Genomic DNA, 27,577 nt, shown 5'->3' on the forward strand with positions numbered 1-27,577 from the left:
TGCTGCGCCGCATCCAGTGCAGACAGCATCACTGATTATAATGAGTTCTATTGTATTTTGTTGCGTCACGCCACTCACGTCCGGTGTAGACACGATGTAAGTTAATGTCGCTTTATCATGCTGCGTTTGAATTTTCATGCCACATTATTTGAAATTAGCGCAGGCCAAACATTTTTCTCTCACGGGCCGTGGGCCGCCTATTGAGGAACCCTGCCTGATCACCGAAATCATCAAAACACAAGGTGTGTGCTCTCAGTTTCACACTCTTTTGAGTTTGAGAGAGCATACAGACAGTGAGATCTCAGCCTCACCATTCTGGCAGGCTGTGATTTCATTGTGTTTTTACTTCAAGCGATGATAGAAATACTGCTAGTGCTAGAAATCTTGTTGCGTTGCGGCTGGTTATGACAGCATAATCTTGGCCACGGTGAGAGTTTATTTACTCATTATGCTGTTCAAAACATTTCCCAGAGCAGCTCATTGAACCATTATGAAGAAGCGAGTAAATAATTTATCTCTCACACCGGCACAACGCTGATAAAGATGCCACACCGAATTACTGCCAATGAGCTAAGCCAAGCAGTTTCTTCAAATATTAATGGGTGAATGGCTTAACTGACATGAAGTCATTTGATTTTCCTTCTGTCTGTTTTCCCCTTCTGATACTGCACTGTAGCAGCTGCTGCAATATATTTTATACTTCATGGAAGAGCAGAGGATTGACATACTATCTACCCATGGAGTCTCACTTACATTGTGAAGACAGAATAATCAAGCAGACATACAGCGAACAACAGAGAAGAGAAGCATACTACATACTGTATTAGTCAAGTGGACAAATGGCGCTTTTCCACTGCATGGTACGGCACGGTACGGTTCAGTACGGCTCACTTTTGGGGGGTTTTCCACTGGGTACAGTACCTGGTACCTGGTAATTTTTTTAGTACCACCTCGGCCGAGGTTCCAAGTGAACCGTACTGTTACCAAAACGTGACATGTAAACTCTGCTGATCACTGATTGGCCGGCGAAATTCATCACTGCCTGCGTCATTGAACTTGAGGCACGAGACACAACAGACCCACTAGATTTAAATCAGCACCGCCAGCGAAGGATCGAACGCGATTGCTTTGATTGAGCGCACCTACGGCAGTAGAGGCGGCACAACTATAACGACACGTGAATAATCCCGTCCACTCTAAAGCGATACTAAACTGCAGTGGAAACGCAAACCGAGCCGAACTGAGCCGTGCTGTGCCATTCTGAACCGTGCCAAGCCGAGTCGTACCACACAGTGGAAAAGCGCCAATAGTGAAGGATGAAGGACGAATCCCTACAGACAGCTACAGTTTACAAATGTATGCTATATAAAATGTCTGGTGTACTGCTTGCTGCCTAAACAACAAAACACTTGACAGAACTGACAGTCTTTTCTAAAGAAAGATCCCCTCACCAAAAACTCCCCGGTAAACTACCTACACCGATCAAACCAAAAAGCGCTTGGATCCCCATAGTTTGCTAAATTGCGACACATCTTTCTCTGGGATCATTATTTTTGTCATAACCCTGGAAATGTGAAAGAAGCCACTCTGCTTCGTACCTGTAGATGAGCACTTCATCATCTGAGCAGTTGTACTGTAGTTGGTACATTTTGACTTTAGGAGCGGTCTTGCTAACGGACCAACTGACCAAGGCAGACACGGCGGTCACCTCAGACACAGACACCGCTTTCTCTGGCTGGCCTTTGGGAGTGCTTTTACCGGTCCTTGAGCTACCAGTAATGTCTGACAGGCGGGACTTGGGTTGCGATGCCTGGCCTGTGCCGTTGCTTATGTGGGGCAGCTGGATAATTGACAGCTCCACTGAAGCAGTTGATTCACCAGCCAGGTTGGCTGCGATGCAAGTGAAGGTCCCGTAGTCCTTGGAAGTGGTGATCAGGATCTCCAGGGTCCCGTTGCGGTACACCACAGTGCGAGAGGAGTTCCCGAGCAGTTGATCGTCAGGGGTCACCCAGTGTATGGTTGGGGCGGGATCGCCGATGGCTTCGCACCGTAGACTGGCGGTCTGCCCCTCCAGAACTAGCATGCGGTGGGTGTGCTGAGTAATCAGAGGCTGCTCACACAAAAACTCGTCCTCCCGAATGTTCCAGAAGTAGCGGCCCTTCAGGCCGGGAGGTGAGGCACAAGTCTCCAGGTCATCGTCTCGCTCCAGGCGCCGGAACCAAAGCAACTCGCAGTTGCAGTGAAGCGGGTTTCCTCCTATGCTGAGTGAGAGCTGAGGGGCGAATGGCGTGGTCGTTGCCTCAGAATCCTGTGCTCGGGCAAAGATGGGATCCGGCGGAAGCTTCTGGAGCCGATTGGAAGTCAGGTCCAAGCGGGCCAGCCTCTCCAGATCTACAAAGGTCCCCTCGGGGATGTAGTCCAGCAAATTGTGGTCCAGACTCAGCTGGTGCAGGTTGATCATCTGTCGAACTGAATGCCAGGGCAGAGCCTGAAGGTTGTTGTAGGACAAGTCCAGATCCTCAAGCGATGCCGCCAGGTCTTCAAACGCCTTATCGGAGATGCGACCCAGCTGGTTGTTATTGAGGATGAGATGTTGCAGGCTGACCAGCCCTCGCAGGTCATCGGGGCCCAACTCCACCAGACGGTTGTTATCCATATGAAGAGAACGGAGGGTCTCCATGTCCCCGAAGGAAAAGGGCTGGATGTAGCTTATTGTGTTGCGGGAGAGCGTAAGGTCCACCAAGTCTGTCATGTTGGCAAAGTCCTGTTGTGTGATTCGAAGGATGTAGTTTCCCCCCAACCGGAGCTCCACAGTGCTGCGATCTATGTCAGGTGGCACGAAGAGCAGACCTTTGGCTGGGCACAGGGTCCCCAGTGACTCCGAGAGGTTCTGGCATGTGCAGTACTTGGGGCACGCACGGGCCATCATTACAGCCATTCCCAGGACCAGCATCTGACAGAGCACGGGGTCCATGGTGGATTCACACTAAGGGACCTGGAGGACAAGAATGCATAAGGAATAATCAGTATCGACATTCTTCAAGCGGAGAATCATTTATGATTTCAATCAGTGTTACTGTGACATGTTCAGAAGCAACAGACGACCTGTGTGTGTGTCGTATCTTTCTAGTGTCACTCAATTACTACAGCTGCACAGTTCATAACCACTCTCGTGCAGATGAAGCACTTATTCATAATGTGTGTTACAACTGTGCAGGATGCTTGCACTGCAGAGAATCAGATCAGCTCAGAGCTGTGAATGTGACAGCCCTGTTGAAAAAAACAGCAAATACTGGTTAGGTATGTTTTGAAGCATGGCAGCTGATTTGAGCTGGTTTAAGCTGGTCCTGAGCTGGTTAAAAGCTGGTTTTATCTAGTTTAAGACAGTCCTGAGCTGGTTTGAACTGGTTTAAGCTGGTCATGTGCTGGTCCTAAGCAACTAGCTCCCACTCAGGACCAGCTTAAACCAGCTCAAACCAGCTGCCATTCTTCAAAACATACCTAACCAGCATATGCTGTTTTTTTCAACAGGGAGTATGGCCTGTTTCACACATCTTGTGTTGAGGGCATGTACAGAGTGCAGGCCTGTGGCTTCAGCAGCAGGTTAATGTTGCGCTTTCAACCGACAGCACTTCTGTCATGTTCCATAACTCTATACAGAAAATAAACTGATTTCTGAAAAACCACACTCAATCGCTCCGTGGCCATGAATGATAAAATGGTTGTCAGTAGTGAGCTACTGGAAATCATTACAAACTTGATTATCATGAAGTCTAATTTATATGAGGAGGAGTGTAACATTTACATCCAAATGATAATTCATCTACACAGATCCCCAAAGCCAAAGGGCAGCTATAAATCATCTTAATTACCAGAAAGGTTTGTGTTTGTGTCACTGGGTGTGAAGCATGCAGTCCTTGTTCAAACAATGTGTGAGTACTTCAATTGAGTATTGTACGCTGCTTCAATAAAGCCTACATAGTGCATAGTCCGAGTGTTTTTTGCTGAGTTGCACGTGATGCTCTCAAAAATAGGCTCAGCGCCAGAGCTCTGCTTTCGGTGCTGCAGCATGCAGGCTATGACAGATGCAGAATGTGTGAAGAAACTGACTTCATCCTAAAGGCAACATCAGCTACAAGGTACATTTGTTGTTAAAACTAAAAAACAGAAGAGATCTTCCTCTACAGTCTTCAAGTCTCCCATCACAGGACCGTGACCCAACACACCCACACAGCAGAATAAATCATGGTGGGGTCAAAGCCAAGGCTTCACAAGGTGCTTACAAGCGGTAAGTCGCTTTGGATAAAAACATCCGCTAAATGTCTAAATGTAAATCTAAAAAATGCCAGGCATGAAAAAGAAAAATTAGAAGAAAAATTAGCTTTAGTGCTGTCAATCGATTAAAAAATTTTACTAATTAATCACACTTTTTTTTTTCCTGAAATTAATCATGATTAATTGCGATTAATCACACCTAACATTTAAGTATTTAATTATACTTTTAGATTGTAATAATTTCACATGCAATCTTCAAATTAATGTAGAAACAACAAAGACAGTATAATTTGAATATTTGTTTTGTGGCATCTTTTTTATGACCGAAGGTGAGTATCACCAAAATCCCTTTCAAGGAAAGTCTGATCACTCCGCGGCCATATTTGCAATGTCTCTGGGAAGCTCAAACAAGACCAAGTCCTATATAAATGAATGGGGGAATCCTGAGATCTTAAAAACTGCTAGCTGAACTCGCAATTAAATGACATATTTCAAATCAGCAACAAAATCTGAAATGAACTGCCTCGTTAATGTTGTTTCTTATGCTCAAATACCGTTTAAAAAATGTATATTTCAGGCTGGACCAGCCAATGCACATGCACACTCCTAACGGACTGCTGACTGCATTAAGCATTGGCTGGTCCAGGAGCTTCTAACGGCTGCTGCAGTGATATGCAATGACTTTACCGATCAGCGATTGGCTCTTTCATTTAGAAGGTGGGACTATTCTGCCATATTGCATGTTGCAGTTTCTCCCATTCATAAGTACAGGAGTGAACCGTCTTTGTATTTCTATTGTCTTTGGTATCACTGATACCAGTCCTACTGATGTCTCTATGAAGTTGTTCTTTATCAAGTCAAGTCAAGTCAAGTTGAGCTTTATTGTCATTCCGCTACATGCGGGGCATACAGTGGAACGAAATGTCGTGCCTCACAGGACCACGGTGCTACATAAATACAGGCACACAGCAATGAAGTAAAAACAGTATAAACCTATACACAACTATCCTACTGATAGATTTGACTATAAATATGCTATATATAAAATAATTTTTTACCTATACATAAACTAAAAAATACAAACTATACGAGTGCTTCAGATAAATACTGTACATGTGCGAAGAGAAACATTGTGAGTCAGCAGCTGGCTGGGGAACAGTGCAGGATGATTTGTAGTGCATGAGCATGTAAACATATGTATATTGCTGAGTCTTTTTGTGGGATTTGTGTACACACAGCAGTGTGTGTGAAAAGTGACTAGTGCACATAGAGGAGGAGAGTGAGCTACTACAGGTGGTTTGTACAGGCCCACTCACCTGCGTGTAGCACACTTCGATTGCACAAAAAAGTTCCATAAGTTTCAGATGGGCCATGTTTCAGGAGGTAGGGGGTTTGTATGGGGGTTCAGAGAGGGCGGGTGATTTGAGTTCAGGGCTCTCACAGCCTGGGGGAAAAAGCTTTCCTAATATATAACCATTGACTATAGCCATTCAACATTTCAGTATGAGAACTATCAATTTTAACATTTATTAGACTTTAAAAATAACAACTAATTACTAATAAATCTCATATTTACCTGTTCCCTTCAGCAAGTAGGAAATATACAGAAATTGAATAAAAGTATCAAACATTAAATTCTAAGTTATATAGATGATTTCCTCTTTTTTCTTTTCTTCTTTGATGAACAGACATCCCAGCAGCTGGTTATTAGTTATTTGGCCGCTATTACTTTAAGAGCTGCTGCTGCTGAGCATGACACAGATCTGACACGCATGCTGGTAGTTCCATTCGCGCTTTCATATGAAATGATACAGGCTACAGTGCGCCGCTGTATTTGTGCATGCGATTGAAAAGCACGCGGTACAAGCACAGTATAACGGCTGACAGGAGAGGAAAATTTGTTATTACTGACATATGGTCTGACAACATCTCATCTGACCGAAGTTCACTGAGCTCCACGTCATCTGTACCGTGACTCGCCCCTGCTTCTGAGGCGAAGTGGAGAGTGCATCTGAAAAGTCTCCTGTTTGGTGTGCTTGTAAAGATGTTCTGCGTCTAAACAAATGCAATTCTTGTCAAGAAAAAAGAGACCGAAGCAGCAGTTGCTAATTTTGACAGCACTACTAAAAACATTAGTTCACCCCAAAATGAAAATTCTGTCATTAATTACTCACCCTCATGTTGTTCCCGTGAGACTTTCGTTCATCTTTGGATCACAAATTAAGATATTTCTGATGAAATGTGAGTGCTCTCTGACCCTCCATAGACAGCAATGCAATCCTTTCCCAGGTCCAGAAACGTAGTAAGGACATCGGTAAAACAGTCCATGTGACATTAGTGGCTCAACTTCAATTTTGCGAAGCTACGAGAATACTTTTTGTGCGCAAAGAAAACAAAAATAAAGACTTTATTCAACAAATTTCCTCCCCTGAGATACTGTCTTCCGCCATTTTGGAGAGTATCACAACGCAAACGCACGCTTTACCCTAAGCATAAAGAACGCTGATTATGTTCTTGGGTACTCTCCAAAATGGCAGAAGATGTAACTCGGGAGAGAAGAAATGTTAAATAAATTATGTTATTTTTGTTTTCTTTGCGCACAAAAAGTATTTAAGTAGAGCCACTGATGTCACATGGACTGTTTTACTGATGTCCTTACTACATTTCTGGACCTGGGAACATTTCAGTTGCGTTGCTGTCTATGGAGGGTCAGAAAGCTCTCAGATTCCAACAAAAATATCTTACTTTAGTGTTCCGAAGATGAACGAAGGTCTCACGGGTTTGGAACGACACGAGGGTGAGTAATTAATGGGTGAATAATTTTTGGGTGAACTAAGTCCTGGCCTGCAAATAAAGTCAATTAATAAACAATTTCCATGCAGTTCACGAAACACTGGGCACGCAATGTGTTTCACACACTCTGTGTGGCTGTAAGGTTGGGAGGGCTTGAGTATCTCTAGTAAGACCATGACATCAATGGGTGGTCTAAGGGCAATGGCTTTTAGAGGACTAGTGTAAAGTCAACTGTGATTACAGGTTTTTCCTTCACTCAAGACATATTACACATTTATTCCCCTGCAAGCTCATTAACATGCTCAGCTAGAGGTGAGACACTTGTCTGTGCACAGGCACCTCATCACCTTCAGACCATGAAAGAGAGAGAAAGAGACACTTTCCCTAACTAGAGTCTCTAATTAGTGAAGCTTGATATTTCAGTTAATGGGTTGGTCCTAATTTGCGGTCAATAGTGCAAACTGCACAACAAATTGCATACTTAGCAAGAAAAAGAAGATCAAAGAGAAGGAAAGAAAAACAGACTGGACAGACTCTGGCTGTTGCAATCACAGTTGACAATTAACAGCCACAGAAATATTTGTGAATAATTGTCTGTTTTGTTCATGTCACATTTTTTAACACATCATCAGGACCAGTCCCTTCTCTCCGATCCTTTCGTTTTCAGTCTCTCTTGAACTGTCAAAATAAATGTAAAAAAAAAAAAAACCCACAAAAACAAATGAATAAATGTCTCCCAGGCTTAATTTCACATGAAGGAAGACCTTTCTTGGAGTATTTGACAACATATAAATAAACATTTAATCTTCATCCTGTCAACAGACATGTAAACAGGTCACCTCAACCTAATGTCACTGTGTCCATTAAGCATAGCAACCTATAGGAGTTAGTATTTATAAAATAGAGTAACACTGGGGTGCTTTTGTGTTCATGTTACTTTACTGCAGGTACTATGGTGTGAGTGTGCTGAGAATGAAGGCTGTATGTTTGCGTAAGAATGGTGCGGACATTTTCAGATCACACTAAGTGCACCATGTTTCTACAGTAAAAACAGCTAATCAGTTGTTCTTGTTTAAAACATAATTAAAACAGTATGTTTTTTGTAAACTGAATAAAGTGGTCAACAGAAAACACTGGGGCTTGATGGGTCATGCAGCAAAATGTATTTACTTTCATTTCACATCAGATAGACCTCAAGTGCTGCTCAAACACAAGTTTGTTTTTAAATTTGGCTGGTGGCATCAATTCTCAATTAAGAGTGTGTCCAACAACTCATTGTTAATAATTTTGCGAGAGTGCACGAGTTCTTCCCACACTCTGAGGTCTCTTGTCACGGAGTAACACATCTAAATCACGTGACCTGTGGCCCATGTGGCACTAATGACAGACAGGTAATGAAACATCAGCACTGTTTGTCACTGCTGTGAAATTAAACCACTGATTACAGTTCCAAACAAAGCAGAAAAATGGCATCTTCTAGTAAAACAGAGTGCTGTTTTGCTCCTGGATGATTAAGCTTTTTTGAACAAATCGCATGAGTGAACGAATCAGTGACCCATTCATTAAGTCAGTGATCACTTGTTTCACTCATGAATGAATCAGCCAGTTTGAACAAAACTGCTCAGTGAGTGATTCTGCAGTTCATTCATTAAAACATGTCACATGTTGTTTCATATAAATAATATCATTTCATTTTCCAAACATTTCATATTTCTATATTCAAAATGTTATATTAAGAACATTAATCTAATGACATTATTTAGATGATTGTAATTGCAGTGTAAATGGATTTTGATAAATGGTAAGCTGGATTTTGTTGATACTGATTTTGACATAACAGCACTATAATGAATGGTGTTAATCACGGGAAATAATTCGATGTTTTGTTTTCTGTTAATTTTTTTGAGAGGGGTGTCCTTACTTTGTTTCACTTGAGCATCTGCCCCCCAACATGTCTGTGCACAGGTGCTTTGGGTGACCAGCCAGTAAAATCAACAGCAACAAGCTTAAACCTGAACCCAATCATGTATTAAACGGCGTCCCTACTAAGTAAAATGTATGACGGCAAATGAAAAAAAAAAAAAACATGACACAGGAACATGATCACCAGAAAAACTATAAAGCATTAGCTCTTGTAGCTCAGCTAGGCAGCATGGGATGGTACTAGCAATGCTAATGTCTTGGGTTCGATGCCCTGGCATGCTGGCGTAGATTAAAGAACAAGATTATTTTTCTTATCTCACTGGCAGATAATTTTACTTGTTTACTTGCACTTAATTTAGATTTCTTTCCCCCAGGAAACAACACTAAATATCTTGCATCATTTTGCTTATCAAGTAAAAGCATCTTGATTAAATTTATTTATTTATTTATTTATTTAGATATTCTGACTAGAAACAAGACAAAAATACTAAGTAACAGTACTAAGCCTTAAACTAAAAATACTAAGCCTTTTTTTTTTTTTTTTTTTTTGCAGTGCAGTGCAGGATCTACTCTCAGTGCCGGTGGATCAGATGCTTAGGCTTCATTTAGAGCTCACACAACACTACAGCACTGAAGAGAGATTTTCTGGATTTGCTTAAAATCCAGCCTATTGGAGACTGAAATCTAAAGTGCACATTCTGCTCAATGATTATGGTCATCTCACAAATACGTGACGAGCCCAGGGCAGATAATTGATCAGAAGCTGGCCCGCTTTACAGTACACCTGCCATTAACATACATTGCGTGCCCAGTATATTTAAGACTGATGATACACAGGGCAACTTTTTTTGAGCAATGTTGCTTGGGCACTTTTCCACTGAGAATGGGTAATAGATTTCTGTCTGTATACTTTGGATCATCATGGGCCATGTGTTTCACCTGGTTGCCTGTTGATAGCAATATTAACCAAAGTTGCCTGGCACCATTGCTCAAAATGTTGCCCTGTGTATCATCAGCCTAAAGGTCATTGCATACCTCTGAAATTAGTCAGAGGTATGTCTGAATAGTCAGAATTTCAGAATAGTCTGAAATTTTTGCGTGCGTTTTTCCGTATTCCTCATCCCTTCTATCCAAATGCATGCTACGGATGCGAAAACACAGAAAATCGAAACTGATCCGAATTTTTTTATGACGGACGAAAGTTTCGGAGGCAGTCTGTAAATTTATTTTTTAACGTGCAAAAATTTTGGACTTAGTGTTCAATGACCTTTAGACTTTCATTCCAATGCGTCTCCAATATGGGTAAAGGAGATCCAAAGGCACTTACATGTGCAAAAGGCCAATCATCACTTCTGTATTATAAACACATCGATGGATCATTCAAAAGCCTATTGCATTCAAAAGTGGCTGCGATCTGTCACAGACGACCTCCAAATGTGGTTTCAGTGATCTGTTCAAAAGGCATTTTGGGTGCATTTTCACCTGGCATTTAATGTAAGATTCCCCATGATCCATCAACACATTACATCACAGTCCTGTCCTGACAGCAGCTGTGAACATCTCTCTGTGAATACCCAGATCGTGTGGGGGAAAAAATAAACACATTCTGACAGATTAATGCTCCTCATTCAGACTTAATTAATGCTTTTACAGATAGAAAAGTATAAAATGAATAAAATGTTTTACATTTTTCTAGTTTACTAATCTAATTTGTTGACTAACATTTTGGGCCCTATTTTAACAATCTAAGTGCATGGTCTAAAGCGCATGGCGCAGGTGCACTTAGGGCGTGTCCGAATCCACTTTTGCTAGTTTAACCCCCTGGGGTCGAAGCCCGCACCGGTGCAGTCTGTCTCATATTTTCTTGATGACCGCAAAAAGAACTAAAAATACTCCGTAATTTCTGATCGTACAGATAAGAATAAGGTATCATTTGAAACTGCAAAGGGTCTACTTTTATTTGTGTATAGTCATAATAACAACAAAACAATGTGCTTTTGTAAAATAAAGAAAATAAACAGGGTGCATTCTCTGTCATCTCTGTCTCTGTCACCTCTCTTCACAGACACGTAAATAAAATAACATGCATCTCAGCGAATACTCGCCTCAAATACATGAGAAATGTGTGCATAGAAAGCTTGAAATGTCTAAGCTAGTAAGTCACGTCCAAAACAAATATTCTGTGATAAAGTAATCCGTATGAAACTAACGTGTTGTCCAGTTTTCCTGTCTCAACTCATTATATCTGATCCGGTCACGCCCATGCGCCGATCGTGCTTTTCAAATTCTAAACATCCACGTGAGACGCACGCGCATGTACAGTAAATGCCCACATCGCAGTAGCCTAAGATTACTTGCATCTGATGTTACTGTGTTATTGTGATGTAGCTTGTACACATTTTACTAGTTAGACTTTTCACAAACTATAATTCCTGACTACATGAACTAAATCAAGTGAAACATTTTGAAATATGTTTAATTTCATTATCTAAATGTCTCACAACACCAGGGTGTTTGTTTAATGTTTTATAACATATAAAACCACAAGATATAAAAGTAGAAAGAGTGTTAACACTATTAGAGTCTATGAATGTTTGGCACAAAGGTGTGTTACTGTTCAAGTCTCAGTGTTCAGATCAGTATGTTCAATCGTGTGTCCTTGACCTTCACTGTGTATGTTTTTATTATACTGTGCTGTAAATATAATACAAATAATAATACAAATAATCAAAAAACCTCACTATTTTAATCTCCTCACTCCTCACTTTCTTACCTGCCTCAGTCACACTCATATTGATGGCCCATTATGGGAGGCCCTTTGTCTCTCAGGTGTGAATCACTAAATATTCATGGCCATTGTCACTTCATTCTTTCACAAAACATGTTTCACAAATGTTAAATCAATATATTTTCGGTGAGTGAGTAAACAGGGTGATTTTCACATTATTTTATAGTAGAAACTCTAGTCTACCACATCCACTTCTCAAAAGTCTTGTGAACAAATGTTCTGTATGTGTTTTATGGCCTTATTTCAGTGACTTCAAAATGTTTTGTTTTTCACTAACCACGCATAAATGTTGCTTTCTCAAAAATACAAACATGTACATTCATGCTGCTCACATATTATTGCAGCCCAGTTTGTGCTGAATACAGTGTTATCAGACTTTAGCCATTAATATGTTTTAAGATTTAAAACACAAATGTCAGGGCATGTCAAAACTTCTCCAGGGCCCCAAAACACCCTCAGACCCCAGAGGATTAACGACGGGAAAAAACGGCTTGCGCGCCCAGGGCGTGGTCTAAAAGGGTTGTCCCTATTCTCTTAATGAGTAATGGGTGTGTTTTTGGGCATAAACGTGCGATAAACTAATCAGAGTCTCATCTCCCATTCCCTTGAAGAGCCAGTTCTGCTCGCGCCGTGGCGGATTCGCTATTTAAACGGCGGAATTTTAAGGCACACAGAATGAACGTGTCTCCAGAGAGCAAACGGATCTGCTCATGCGCGAGCAAATAGGTAGGTTAATTCTGACACACGCAACGACTATCCATTATGACATGTATGACATTTTTATATTTATTTATGTAGCCTACACAATAATATTCTTTTACACTGTAATCCTTTAATTTTTTATATTTGGCATGTTTGTATGCTGCAGCGCATCCCTGTGTGTAATAAGCAAAGTGAACACGTGTTGTGGACCCACCCAGAGGCACATTTTCTACTAATGCGCTCTTTAAATAACAAAAAAATATTGCGCCATTGACTTTAGGCCAGGTTTGAGTTGGTCTATGGCGCAGTCTATTTTCAGTTCCTCAAAATAGCAACGCGCCAACAATGCGCTTGAACACACCTCTTTTTCAGACCAGCACGCCCATGAGCGCACAAATGGGTGCAAATGCATTTGCTATTTAAACAACGCGGTGCAGGACGTGAAAATGAGAACTGTGTCGGGCTGAAACTAGCAAAAACAATTGCGCTGCGCCTTGTGCCGCATTGCGCCGGGTGTATGATAGTGCCCATAGTTTGTCTTCGTTATGATGCCATATACAGTTTTGGGTGTTTCATTTTTAATTTTACGAAAGATTCAAGTGCAGTTAATTATTTGTCATGCTGTATGTGCAAACAGATCTCTTTTGTTTGCCGTCAAACAGTTGACTACTGCCGTGTGTTTATCCTGTCGCAAAATACGGTGAAAAGTCCTACACGACGGTAATAGTGTGATTAAGGTGTGTAAATGTCTATAACGTTATAATGAAAACGTGACTAAAATAGGAATACTCCACATGTCTTAATTTGATTTGTGTTTACTTCCGAGTATGACTTTAGCCAGATTATGATAATCAAAAATCTCTGTTTACATGGTTGATTCTTAATCAGAGTATTGTCTTAATCGTGTTAAAATCGGAATATTGTTGTCCATGTAAACGCACTCAGTGTGGATAGTGCTGTCAGTGCTGCATTTCCACCTGTCACATTTCAGCCCATATTACAATCGCTAACACTATTCAAAACATGCTGAAGCCTGGATATTACAAAGAATTCATCTTTCAAATAACAGAGTGAAATGAAACTGAAATTGGATAAAAATGTCCTGATTTATTTGTATGTCCTCTTCATTTTCAAGAATTAAAATCAACAGTCCGCATCTGCAGACGGGAATCTGGAGGAATGAACCCTGACATCTGGAGGGAATCAGGCCTTAGACGCTAAAAGCCTCATTTGACACATTAGCCTTTAGAGTGCTTTCATACCGGCCTGAATTTAAGACGCCGCTGCCTCAGGGACACGGAGTTTATAACTGGACCCCAGCGGTCGGGAGCGTGACACTGTGAAGTCCTCTGCTGTCCTCGGAGGGACGGATCATAAAACATCTTTTGCAGCTAACAACTGCAGCATCACCCTTTTATTTCACTGATCTCATCTCAGTCTCTCCAGAATTTAAGCAAATTCAAACAAACAGCACTTGATTTGCAGCTTACGCTTTTGTCACATTTCCATGAATGTTGCACACACAAAAAATGATTAATAGCAAATTAAAAGGTTACACTTTATTTCGATAGTCCACTTTAGACATTCTACTAACTATAAGTAACTTTGTAACTACATGTCAACTACATGTCAGCTAATTCTCATTAATTTGCAACTACATGTCTACTAACTCTCAGTAGGGTAGGTTTAGGGTTAGTAGAATAAGTTTACATACTGTATACTTGCAAAGTTTCTCATAGTCAGTATGTTGTGTGTTGTGGACCCATCAAAATAAAGTGTTAGAAGATATTAAGCAGACAGTCTACTAATACTCTAATGACTGCTAGTTGACATGTAGTTGTAAAGTTACTAACTGTTAGTAGAATGTCTAAAGTGGACTATCGAAATAAAGTGTTACCAATTAAAATCCATAATTCTGAACCCAGATAAACTGACCAACAGATGTTCAACTGGCCTGCTGCTGTACTGGAGTCAACTGCATTGAATAAAATGAACATGGTTGGACTGTCTATACTGAGCATCAGGAGATTTGAAAGCATCACCCCGTCATAATGAGCAACAAAAATCATGAAAATGTCCATGAAATCCTGATGGGCCTGTTATCTGTTAGCAGTAACAATTGGCCTTTTGTTTGCCAGGCGACAATCAGATGATTCAGGTGTGCAAAGAGAAAATATGTAACACTTCTCTCTTTTTAGCTGTCTTTCTCTCTCACACATGCATTCTTCACTTTGAGTGAAATCAGCTGTGCACAGAAACCTTGACTAACATGATAAGTGAGTTTATATGCTCAGAGAGTATGAGCTCCATTAAACGCGATCTCTTCATGAGATGTCTGAAATCACATATAGCACCTTTAACAGAAAGTCTGAATGCTTTAGGACTCGTGTCCCTTCAGTGAGCAGCTTTATAAAACACACCAGGATCTCACAGAGATCGATCATCATTACGTAACGCCATTAGTGTCAGTGAATGCAGGAGCACAATTACTTGTGAATATTTACTGCATATACCTGAATTTGCAGAACAAAGTGAAAAGTAAACAGTCAAAAAAAACAAACAAACAAAAAAATGTTAGCTTCACTGACTGATCATAATACTAATAATGATTCATAAACCATGTCACATTTGACTCAACAACAATAACAAAACCTGCAGATCTCTCTCACTCACAGACATGTCAGTAACGTCATTACATTAGAAACAGTGTCTCAGCTAGGGGTGCTGCAATGGTGATATTTAAAAAATGACATATTGTTACCTAAAATGCTGCTTTGCAGCCCAGCAGCAGTTTTGTAACATAACACTCATAAAGCGAAGGCTTTAAGACCAAGCAGAGGTGTCTGTCAGTGGGCAGAGCTAAGCAGTAAATCCCATCAGCCCGTCTGATTTCGGCAAATCACTTTGAGTGAACAAAGACAACACGATTAATATTCATGACTCCGACAGTCTGCCACCCATTAGCTCAACAGACAGACACTGCCGACAATATGATGCTACGTGACTCAAGACGCGAGCAGAAAGTTAACAATGTTAAATAGGGAAAACAATTTACATCTAAAGTAACTTGTAGCGTGTTCTTAACCTCAGACCTTATTATTATTATTAGTCTTTTTCACAGAAACTTGTTCTCACCGTATTGTCAGTTTCACAGCAGTCACTCGCTTGACACTTTGCTACAATGTAAAGTAGTGAGTGTACAGCTTGTATAACAGTGTAAATTTGCTGTCCCCTCAAAATAACTCAACACACAGCCATTAATGTCTAAACCGCTGGCCACAAAAGTGAGTACACCCCTAAGTGAAAATGGGATCTGAAGAAAAAGATCTGAAAAAAAGAATTGTTGCTCTACATAAAGATGGCATAGGCTATAAGAAGATTGCCAAGACCCTGATACTGAGCTGCAGCACGGTGGCCAAGACCATACAGCGGTTTAACAGGACAGGTTCCACTCAGAACAGGCCTCGCCATGGTCGACCAAAGAAGTTGAGTGCACGTGCTCACCTACAGAAACACAGCGTTCAGCCTTCTAGTGATGCTGCGTTACTCAGATCTGCTAGGATTTCATTTCAGATCTCCAGTGTAAAGAGAAATATGCACTTTATACTTCCTGAAACTACCTGAAACTCACCATTTTTTGGATACTGTCATGCTCGGGTCAAATTATTGTTATAAGCCCAGAAGCTCCATATCAGTCAGTGTGGCTCATGTTGTCTCAACTTTATAACTCTCATTAAAAATGAATTGGGCACTTATGGCGCTTTTCCACTGCATGGTACGGCACAGTACGGTTCACTTTTGGGGGGGTTTTCCACTGGGTACAGTACCTGGTACTTTTTTCAATGCCACCTTGGTTGAGTTTCCAAGAGAACCGTACCATTACCAAAACGTGACGTGTAAACTCTGCTGATCACTGATTGGACGTAGAGAATCGTCACTGCCTGCGTCATTGAACTTGCGGCACGAGACACAACAGACCCGCTAGATTTAAATCAGCACAGCCAGCGAAGGATCGAACGCAACTGTTTTGAACGCAACTATAACGACACGTGAATAATCCCACCCACTCTAAAGCGGTACTAACTGCAGTGGAAATGCAAATCAAGCCGAGCCGAGCCTCTTAAAGGGGTCGTGATGTGAGCAAACAGATTTTCTTTACTCTTTTGACACATAAGCGATCATTGCACTATAAAAAAACAATAAAAAAAACCTATAAAAAACACAGACAAAAAAAACAACAACAAAAAAAACATGTTTTTGCATAGAAAACAATGGAAAAAGCAGAACAATGTAATGCAAAAATGCATTCTGTGTGAAAGGCCCCAAGTTTCAGACCTCATACATTCCTCCTCACTAGCCAAAAAACAGCTCGTTTCTACTTCCTCCACATTGTGGTAGATATGTGCATCTGATTGCCTTCAGCGCCAGCTTTACCTGATCAGCGGCAGTGAATGGTGACTTGAAGCACTGAGAGCTACTCAGACACTCACTGCAGATTTAAACTAGTTCTCATTAAGATGAAGATAGCCAGATGTCGTGCTATTTGTGGGTGTTGAAAGTTACACTAGGTCTCCACCAGATGTAAGCAAAAGCAAATAGAAGTCATTATAATCGATGATGGCGTCTACACTGAATACAGTAGACAGGTATCCTGTACTATTTCTGATGTACTCCACACGCTCGAGCTGCTGCCGACAACAGGACACATGGATGAGGAGAGGAGGTGATGCTTTGGGAATGTTTGCTTTGATGTGTCCTGTTTAGAGAGAAGTGCTTGTGTCTCTTTACAGCCTTCCTTTGACCCCAGCGTTAGGAATCAATAGATTGTTTATTCTCAACAGCGTCGTGAATCATGTCGATCATATGTTTGTTTGGAGCATGTTTTCAAAACACTTACTGACGGGCAACAGCAGGGGGCGTAATACTTGTTCCAACTTCTTGCAATGATGTAAGACATCTGTTGGATTACAAATTTATAAAATGTTAAATCTAGGTTCCAATGTAACAGTATACAAACTGAAGAAGTTATATACATTGTATTTAGCATTTATGGTGAAGATGATTCTGTTATACAAAGTTTGTAGCAAGAGGTTCCTGCCAGTTCCTGTTCTCTTATTGTAAGTCAAATGAGCCAGATGACGGAGACTCTCACCTTTTGTTTGTAATGGCTCTTGGTGCCCCTGCCCCAACCTTTGGGCAGTTAGGCTGATTGCATTAGGAGTGGTTAAATGGGGCAGGTTGCTATACCTGAATACTTCATTTGCATGCTTTGTTTAAGGTCGTCACCCAGGTGCTTTGTTTCCATTCCTAAGCACTGCCCCCTAAATGTATATAAACTACAATGTATCACTGCTTTAGTTAGACTTGGATGACTACAGCGACGCTCAGTGAGTTCTCAATAAAGAGTAACTTCTGTATGAAAGATATCCCAACGTCTCCCTGGTCTCTGCTTCGACGAGGAAAAAAATTTCCTACAGTTTTGGTGCCGTGACCCGGATAGAGCTCCTCACCTGAATCCAAACTGAAGCTTCAAGTTCAACAAAGATCTGACTTCGTTCCAGACTGAATCTTTCTGTACACCAAGGGTTGGTGAGTGTCACTCTATCCAAAAGAACCTTTAAGACCAGTACAAATTTGTTATCCTCTGCGCCATCAGAGAAGAGTTAACAGACAGCTGAAGGGTTTGGTTAACTAAGTTATCCTCTAAAAAGGTCTTTTTAGAGATGAAGGTTATCCTCTGTTCAGGCAGGGAAGATTAGCATTACGTGCTAATATTGGTTATCCTCTGTTCAGGCAGGGAAGATTAGCATCACATGCTAATATTTGTTATCCTCTGTTTCGGCAGGGAAGAATTGGTTACCCTCTGTTTCGGCAGGGAAGAGTAGGTTATCCTCTGTTCAGGCAGGGAAGATTAGCATTACGTGCTAATATTTATTACCCTCTGTTTCGGCAGGGAATAATTGGTTATCCTCTGTTCAGGCAGGGAAGATTAGCATCACATGCTAATATGTGTTACCCTCTGTTTTGGCAGAGAAGAATTGGTTACCCTCTGTTTCGGCAGGGAAGTTAGCGTAAAATGCTAGTAATCTGTGTTATCCTCTGCTTTGCCAGGGAAGGTTAACGATAGCTGATCTGTGTTAACAAGCGTACCCTCTATTGATCAGAGAAGTTTTAGTGTTTTTGATTGTGTGGTAACAAAGAAACTCACAAAATGTTTAGAAAGAATGCTAGACTGGTCCCCACAACTGAAAAAGGTGGTCTCGCGACTCCTTTGTGGTCAGATAGTGAATTCAAATCACTGTTAGGAGTGCAAATGAACCTAATAGTCACTGAGAAAGTTAGACAAGAACTAACTCAGAAATATGAGATCCATCCAGACAAGACTTGGTCTGTAGATGAGTGTAAAAAGGTATTAGGAGCATGTATTCGCATGAACAATGTGAAAGGCATTATCTGCTGCCACAGAGAATTTGGTTTAGCGCTAGCTACACAACAGTCTCAGCGTAACTCAGAGCTAGAGGAACAGAACAAAGAGCTCCGTGCTAGAGTATCCTCTTTGACTAAGAAATTGACAAAAACTGATGTGGAAGAAGTTAGTCAGCCTGATAACAATTATCCTGACTTACAAGCTTTCTTTGAAACAGATGTAACCATCCAATCAGTAACTGATGTGCCTGTAGATTCAGTGAAGGTATGTGGCGCTAGGAGAAAATCTCAGGGAATTGAGGGAATTGAAAGTGTTCCTCCCAACTCTTCTGTTGTCCAAGTACAAACTGTTGCCAAAGCGCTAGGACCTAAAGATATAGAGAGGCTATCCCAGAGCTTACCCTCAGCACGCACAGATTTTTCTGAATTTAGAAGAGCATTGATCAACAAAATGCATCTCTACGACATGTCGTTAGCAGAAGTCACACAGCTGATGTCACAAATTCTAACTGAATCTGAATTCAACAGTTTTGAGTCTGCTGTTACTTCTGAACTACAACATGCCAGTAGAGACGATTTGAGAGAAGGTATTTTGAAAATTCTAAAGAATATCATGGGACCCAAAACAGACTGGCCCAGAATCACTAACTGTGTGCAAAGGAAAGAAGAAACTGTGAGTGAATACACTGAAAGGTTTTGTCAGTCAGCTGTAACTTACAGTGGAATAGTGGATGATTCTGAAAGTGTGCTTGATGACAAAGGACCACTAGTTCGAACATGGTGTGATGGCCTTTTATCAGAGTACAGATCGGCTTTGCCGTTCTTAGATCTAACATGGTCCACTGGAAGCTTGCGAAACAGCTTGGACAGGTTAGCTACTTGGGAAAGAGACTCTGATGTTAAAGCCAGAGTAAAGATTGCAGCAGCGTCCTTTAAGGTCAACACAGAGAACCGACAGAAACGTAAATGTCCTAAGAAGGAGAGCAGTTGTCATTACTGTGGTAAACCTGGACACTGGATGAAAGAGTGTAGGAAAAGCAAAAAGACATTAGGAGAAATTAACAGCTTTACTCAGCTCCTACTCAGTCTACTCAGTACTCTGAAGCAGCCCCTTCCCCGCTTCACCGAACTGTTGGAGCAGTTTGCTCAGGTGTTAACTGTTAGGGCTGTGAGTGCTTAATTTCCCCAGTAATGTACAACAAAGCTGAAAGATTCATTGAGAGAATGCTAGTTAAGTACACTCACAGCCTTCAAAGCTATACTACAGCACACTCCAGTCACTCACCTATCCTCTCTGGGTTATGATGTTTGTTATGACTGATGTTCCATTAGAGGATGGAGATGTCGCACACTAAAGTTTGGGATAGGATAGGACACATGGACCAGTGAGGAGCCCAGGGAAGAACTGAATGCAACATGCTTCGGGGGCCAACCCTGCGGCAAAGACTCCCACATAGGCCTTCCCCATCCACTAGTCCATCCTTACCTCACTGTTTTTTAGGTGTCACAGGAATTAAGAAACAGGGAAAGAAGGCTCAACAATAGCAAACTCGGACCGAACAAAGGATACAACCCTAGTGTTTGCAGTCTTTTACAACAAATACTGCTCTGTCGTCTTTTGGTTTCTTTCTTACTCTGTGCAGATACCACTTGATGGCTGTCCCAAGACCCATACGCACCGACCTCCTCATCTGCGTATGAAGCCACAACCTCTAAAAGACAACTAGACCCACTGCCGAGCCAACTGTCACAGAAGACAGAACAAAGAAAAAAAAAGAAAAAATACACAACGCAGAGAATCACATACGAGAACTTCAGCCATCCATCAACATGATCAAGACATTCTTGATCTTTCAGCAAAATTACACCAGATGACTGAAGATAATTTTTCATGGTTCGGAAACCTGTTAGTATCAAGTGTTTCATTCAACAAATGACCCACACCCATCATGTGGAAATGACAGTTCCAACCAGAAAAGACTATTAAGAACTTCATGGGCCATAGCTGCATGTTTGTTTCTGTGTCAGCATGCCGTTCGTCACTACAGACAATCAACACAGAGCAAGTGCTATGTGCCTGTAACGATCACAAGTTACAAGAATGAGCTTTTAAGTGTCTAAATTTGTATTTTGTGAGCATTATTAGAACTCTCAAAGGGGGAACTGTTGGATTACAAATTTATAAAATGTTAAATCTAGGTTCCAATGTAACAGTATACAAACTGAAGTTATATACATTGTATTTAGCATTTATGGTGAAGATGATGACATCAGATGAACGATTCTGTTATACAAAGTTTGTAGCAAGAGGTTCCTGCCAGTTCCTGTTCTAAGTCAAATGAGCCAGATGACGGAGACTCTCACCTTTTGTTTGTAATGGCTCTTGGTGCCCCTGCCCCAACCTTTGGGCAGTTAGGCTGATTGCATTAGGAGTGATTAAATGGGGCAGGTTGCTATACCTGAATACTTCATTTGCATGCTTTGTTTAAGGTCGTCACCCAGGTGCTTTGTTTCCATTCCTAAGCACTGCCCCCTAAATGTATAGAAACTACAATGTATCACTGCTTTAGTTAGACTTGGATGACTACAGCGACGCTCAGCGAGTTCTCAATAAAGAGTAACTTCTGTATGAAAGATATCCCAACGTCTCCTGGTCTCTGCTTCGACGAGGAAAAAAAGTTTCCTACACATCATAACGGTGGTTGTTTAATTACAAGCCTTAATTGTATTTTTCTTTTAGTGTGTAATGTTGTGCATGTAAACAATGTGACAAAGCACAAAGTTCATGCCAACTGGCATTCATCTCTCCAACAGAATACATTTGCCTCGTTTGTAGTCCTGATGTTTATTTTTGTGATGTAGCTACATCACCATGTTACAAATTAACATAATGACCATCTATGTCAGCTTTGGCTCATCCTCAAAGATCAGTGTGTTATCGCTATGTCAAGGAGAAGCTGATTTTGTGGGGTGAAAAAACAATGAATGGAATTCCAAAATGGATGGCATAATTACCATAGATATGATACTGCTTCCAGCTGCTCATGAAGCCTCTGGAGCAGCTGATTAATCACAACAGTCTGAGCCAGCTGACCAATCAGAGCAGACTGGGAGTTTTGGAAAGGCGGGGCTTCAAAGAGAGCTTGAGGGTGAAAAGAAAAAGAAACTTCAAATCATGTATTCTAGCAGACCCCAAAAATGAAATGATGAAAATTAGTATCACATGGGAACTTTACAAAATTGTTTCAGACAGACAGTCAGAATGAAAGCAGAACATTATTTTGTTTTTATTTTTGTGCCTATATGACTTTTTTTTTTTTTTTGCAAAGAACTTCACCAACAAAATAAGTGAACATTGGGAAATAAGGAACATGTTAATGTAAGACAATAAAGCATGTCATAACCCAGATGAGCACAGGATCAAGAGCAGAGAAAGTGAGCCAGAGAGCAGCTCACATTCAGCTTGAGCTTCCACCTACAGGATGGTGCAAAGACGTAGGCAGAGCGAGCCGAGAGGCCTGTGCAAGCTGAAGAGTGTTAATGAACTATGAATAGACTCACGAGTATGTGCTCCATTATCATGTGAGCAGAGGGAGACGCACAGAGCTGTTGCTAAGCGGTGAAAATAATCTCAGTGGCCTCGCTTTTACTCTAATAATAGATCATTTCGGTTTGTTGAGCTACACCATCCTTTTCACCCAACTCCGCTCTTAAAGGAAACGTATCCTAGAGACGACTGACTTATGAAATAAAAGTGGTTGCTGTACAATACAAAACCTGGAGACCTTTATCGGTTAGCATTTCCATTCATCTTAGGGAAAATAATTAGATACTAAAATATATACTTAAAGAAAATGTAAAAAAACAAAAAAAACTACTTGGGGGAAAAAAGGATGCATGAACACTTTGGAATGACTGTCAAAGGAGAAAGATGCTTTTGCTGTATAACCGACAGGATCGTGATCTCCAGCGAGTAAACGGCCTGGCCCACATACTGCTCTCAGAAATCTGCATTGGAAATGCATTATCAGTGCATGAATACTGAAAACCCAGCCGATTTGTATCCGTGCAACACAGAGGGAGAGAGGCTTTCATCGCAGATGGCCTTTTTGGACACAGAGGTCAGAAACGATACTAATCCACTTCGGTCTCTCTCTGGACGTCACAGTAACGCTTCTCTTCTGAGAGCAGAATCAATTGGCAATTTCTCTCAAAGGAAGCTTTAATACCGAACGGATCAGTTCAGCGTCCCGCTGATGAAATTCTCCAGAGCATCAGCTCTGTGTCTGAGTCAGAGAAGCCAGCCGTAAAATGATCTGCTGAGTCTCAAACGTCACTAATAGAGTTTAATGCTCTGGACTGGATTCATCCCTTTAGATTGGACTGAAGGGATCCGCTGGGCGTTGACCGCGGTCACCGTGGGATGAGCTCTGCCATCGTAATCTATTATCACTTACAGTCACACTGAGAGATTAAAACAGCGAGGCCCTGGAGACCTCCGGCAGCGCCAGATCCAGCAGATAATCTGCACTGCAGCTGGGAAACACTTCTGTCTCCTAACCAGGAGCCCAGCCAGATTTCTGCAGGAGTAGAGACTAAACGTCTAGCGCTGCAGCTGCTATCACTGCGTCGCGTCTGGTTAGGACACGGGAAACTTCAGTCCCAGGAGAAAAATACAGTCCTGTCCCTACAGCTCATATAACACTCATTTTGTGTATTATAGAGATCTTTAACAAAAACACAAGCTGCACTTGTATGCATTTAATCTAGGGCTGTCGATTGAACATGTTTATTTGGAAAAGATAACCAGACTTGTCCGTCATCTTACACTGATGCAGTGTCTGATGATCGTGATGCAGGACTGTGTGATGAAGTCTATTAAATGCAGTAATACGAGCCTAACATTCAAGATGTGACAGCAAAAAAAATCACCCTCTTATGTTTATATCATATGATATAGTTTGGCAATATCACATGAGCAGAAGTGCTGTTTCGCCCCAACATCTACACTATTGCAAATGCAATATTGAATATATACAACAGTTCAATAAACAAGATGTACATTTTAGACACGATATTGTCAAAATTGCTCAGTTTCACAAATGAAAATATTTCCAAGTCACAGCAGAACTGTTGAGCGTTTCTGATCAACACACAGTGGTGATTTACTACTGAATGAATCCACATTTTTGAATAAATCAAGTGAGTAAATGATTCGTTTCTGAATGAATCATCCATGTGAATGATTCTGTTGAATGACTGATTCAGTGACTCATTAAGACTACTGGCATTTTAGCATCACATCTAGAGCATCATTTCATTTAAAAAAATTAAATAAATCATTTTATATTTCAATATTCAAGTTTTTCTCTTCTTTTAATTTTTTTAGCCATTAATCTCACAGTATTATTTAAGTAATTCTAATTCATGTCACCTCTGAACAGTCTGCCACTGCACATGCGGCTTATGAAAACAATCTTATGGCCACATATTAGCCTTAAAAGTTCTGTTGAATCAAAATACTTATTTTCTGTAATGTCTATTTGATGCTTTTCTCATTTAGCACAATGATTTAAAATGATCTTTTGGCAAGTAATAAAATTGATGTTTCATTTGCTATTAATTGGATAATTAACCAGCACATCCTTAATTAGATAAAAAATTTGAATTGCTTGACAGGCCATCATCACCATAGTTTTTATTGTGATTTTTTTTTACATGCCATATGCCATAAATGCTGTTGGAAGAGCTTATTTTCATATACAAAATATTCTATTGCCTTTTTCTCCATTTGCTAATACAAATACTGCAGGAAGCGCTTATCAGCTCTGCACATTAGTGACGTCTATGTACAGTGACCTTTAACTGCAGGACCTCGACTGAGCACAAGAGAGGCTTAGAGACCGGGACGAAAGATCAGAAGCAATCAGAAGAAAGATGCACAGCGTATATTATGATTTATTTTCTGCTGTTATTTATGCAGGAGCGTGCAGGTTCAGAGAGGACCATGAGGCTCGGCACACAAACTCAGGACTAATGAAAGTCTATTTATGAAATATTATGAAGAATATGTGGTTTTGAGTGAATGAGTGACGTTTGCTTTATTTGAATACAGTGTATTATCAATCAGAGTGGCTGTGAAGCATCTGGTTTTCTCACCTGTGTCTCGCTGCTGCTCTGCCATAGGTTCAGCCCGTCGATCACGTCCCACGATCCTCCCGTCTGCCGCTGGAGGCTGATGACACACCTGAGGAGAGGAGAACGCCACACACCATCAGCTTTCTGCGATGCTGAGAGACACACCACATGACCTCAGCCTTAACTCTGTGTGATGGCAGCAGATTTTCATACAGTAGCCTATTACATGCATTCACTTTAAAGAAATTACTTTTTATATAACTCATCTATTTGTTCATGTGAAGCCTTATTTAACATATTACTATACTGGCACAAGTGATAAATCAATTGTAAACAGCACACACAACCCACAACCAAAAACGAGTCCTGATGTGCTGTCTGAGAAATTGCAGACACACTGTGTCTAAAAACAGATACAGAGAAGATTAGCATGGTCCCTTGTGCAAAGATGACACGCATAATAGTGAAGCATATCCAATCTTTTGTGATGACTTACAATTTACTGAGGGAGGGGTTGCCTAAACATCTGAACAAATACAGACTCTATGCCATTCAACCGCTTACTTTATTTTAATTTTTCTGATGACCTGTTGCCTTGTTTCATAGCCTTTCACATCAGTTACAGCTATGGTAAACTGCATGGTATACAGCCTGAGGCAGGTATAAGGTGGTTCATTTCCTTCTTCATTTACTTATATAATTATTATTTAACTTTCTAATTGTTATATGCACCCTACATTTCTGCTACACATTTGTTTGTTGTTTTGAAGATGGTTTAAGTTATCTTTGAACTGTTAGCTATTTGTTTCTACTATAAAAACCACACAAAGGGGGAAATGGGGGAAAATCCTGGGATGTTTATGTCTCTTTTTGTTGCAATAATTGTTCTTTTTTTTTCTTCTTGTTAATAGAAAAGCCTATGAATAAAGTATTCAAAAAAAAAAAAAAAAACGAGTGCTGATATTAATCAGACTGACACTGCTCATCTCTGGTGTCTGATATAATCGCTCGTCACTGATGACAGCAAGCGTCACAGAATCGGTCTGGAGAAGCACGGCTGTGAGGCTGGGTTTCTGCTGGGCTGAAAGCTGCTGCGTTTGGTTAGATGGGATTTCACGTCAATGTGGGCTAATCTCAGCGAGTGTAATGGAATATAAAACTGACCCCTAGCCTGCCAGCTCGCAGTAATGATGATTAAAGGAGATGAGGAGCGAGCGGACGCTGACGCTTTCTGCAGCAACAACAAGCTCAGAACCAACTGAGCCAAACTGCTCTGAGCTCAATGCACCACATCAAACCTCACTTTTTCATGCTTTTAGTGGACAGGACAGCAGAGAATGTAGTTGTGTTATACTGTATGCCAGCGCGCTAACCACTAGACTCTCGGCATCAACACATCCAATCTCAACTCAGTCCATTACTGTGAAGAGTTCAGAGCTCTGTGTGCCCCAGAAGTGCTCTTAACAGTACTGAAGGTGCACTTGTTGTGATGTATTTTTTTAAAAACTGTACTTGCAGATAATACAACATTAATGAAATAATTAAAAAAAGAGTACACTTTCATGACTACATTTCTTAACTATCATACACACTTCTAAAAAATGCACTTTGTATTGTCAATTTAATTTTAATTTTAGAGAATTGGTTTAATAGTATTTTCTCCTGCTTTAAAGAAGTACACTTATTTTGATGTGTTGACCAACATAATTAGCCTATTTTTCAGCGGTCCCTAGATACTCATGTTATCCCTGATATGTGGAAGACTTCACATGTAATACCTCTTCCAAAGAAATCTGGGGCAGAGGAATTAGGTGATTTTCGGCCCATAGTCCTAACTCCTATTATTATGAAAACTTTAGAGAAAATCGTGCTAAAACAACTCCTAAAGTCAGTAGAGGGTAATTTAGACACTTGTCAGTTTGCATATAAGCAAAATCGTAGCACTGAAGATGCAGTAGTAACATTGCTATATTTGATCCTGAAACATCTGGATAAGCCTAAAGCTACAGCTCGGGCCCTCTTTTTGGACTTCACGTCTGCATTCAGTACAATACAGCCAGAGCTTCTATTGACAAAAATGATTCAAATGAAAGTAAATCCTTATTTGATCTATTGGTATTATTCGTTTTTGATAGGTAGAACACAGGCAGTTAGAGTTAATCAGACATACTGCATTTGAATTCCATAGTTACTTATTCAGGAGTGCCTCAGGGGTGTGTGAGTTCACCTTTTCTTTTTACTTTGTATACAGATGACTGTAAATCACATACATATTGAAGTTCTCGGATGACACAGTGCTATTGTCTTTATTGGGGAGTGAAGGTTATCTCAGTCTGCATCAGTATTGTACAGATACATTAGTGGAGTGGTGTGAGAGGAATTCACTTGCTATAAATGAAAAGAAGACAAAGGGATTTCCAGAGAACATGCATCAAACACGAGTGACTATACACAATACACCGACTGAAATAGTCTGCAAATACTTGGGTGTCTATGTGGACGCTGCTTTATCATGGAGTGCACATATAGAGT

The 27,577-nt window shown here is 40.8% G+C and overlaps 1 protein-coding gene and 1 non-coding gene across 5 annotated transcripts in view; one reads left to right on the forward strand and one right to left on the reverse strand.

Moving 5' to 3' along the window:
* lrfn2b (leucine rich repeat and fibronectin type III domain containing 2b) overlaps positions 1–27,577 on the reverse strand; it is a 96,799-nt gene that overhangs the window by 9,250 nt on the left and 59,972 nt on the right. The window contains exons 2-5 of one of the 4 annotated variants that reach the window (XM_058755888.1): positions 25,067–25,154; positions 21,923–22,049; positions 17,379–17,438; positions 1,599–2,995 (exon numbers count right to left, since the gene is read on the reverse strand). In XM_058755888.1, the coding sequence (XP_058611871.1) occupies positions 1,599–2,974 (1,376 nt within the window). In that variant the 5' untranslated portion in view covers positions 2,975–2,995; positions 17,379–17,438; positions 21,923–22,049; positions 25,067–25,154. The remainder of the gene's footprint in view (positions 1–1,598; positions 2,996–17,378; positions 17,439–21,922; positions 22,050–25,066; positions 25,155–27,577) is intronic. The other 3 variants (XM_058755889.1, XM_058755886.1, XM_058755885.1) reach the window with 3 other exon arrangements.
* On the forward strand, positions 25,422–25,528 carry LOC131527811 (U6 spliceosomal RNA). Its single transcript, XR_009267769.1, has one exon. It is a non-coding gene; the product is annotated as a U6 spliceosomal RNA (small nuclear RNA).

This window comes from Onychostoma macrolepis, chromosome 20 (genome assembly GCF_012432095.1).
Source record: "Onychostoma macrolepis isolate SWU-2019 chromosome 20, ASM1243209v1, whole genome shotgun sequence".
Taxonomy (NCBI): domain Eukaryota; kingdom Metazoa; phylum Chordata; class Actinopteri; order Cypriniformes; family Cyprinidae; genus Onychostoma; species Onychostoma macrolepis.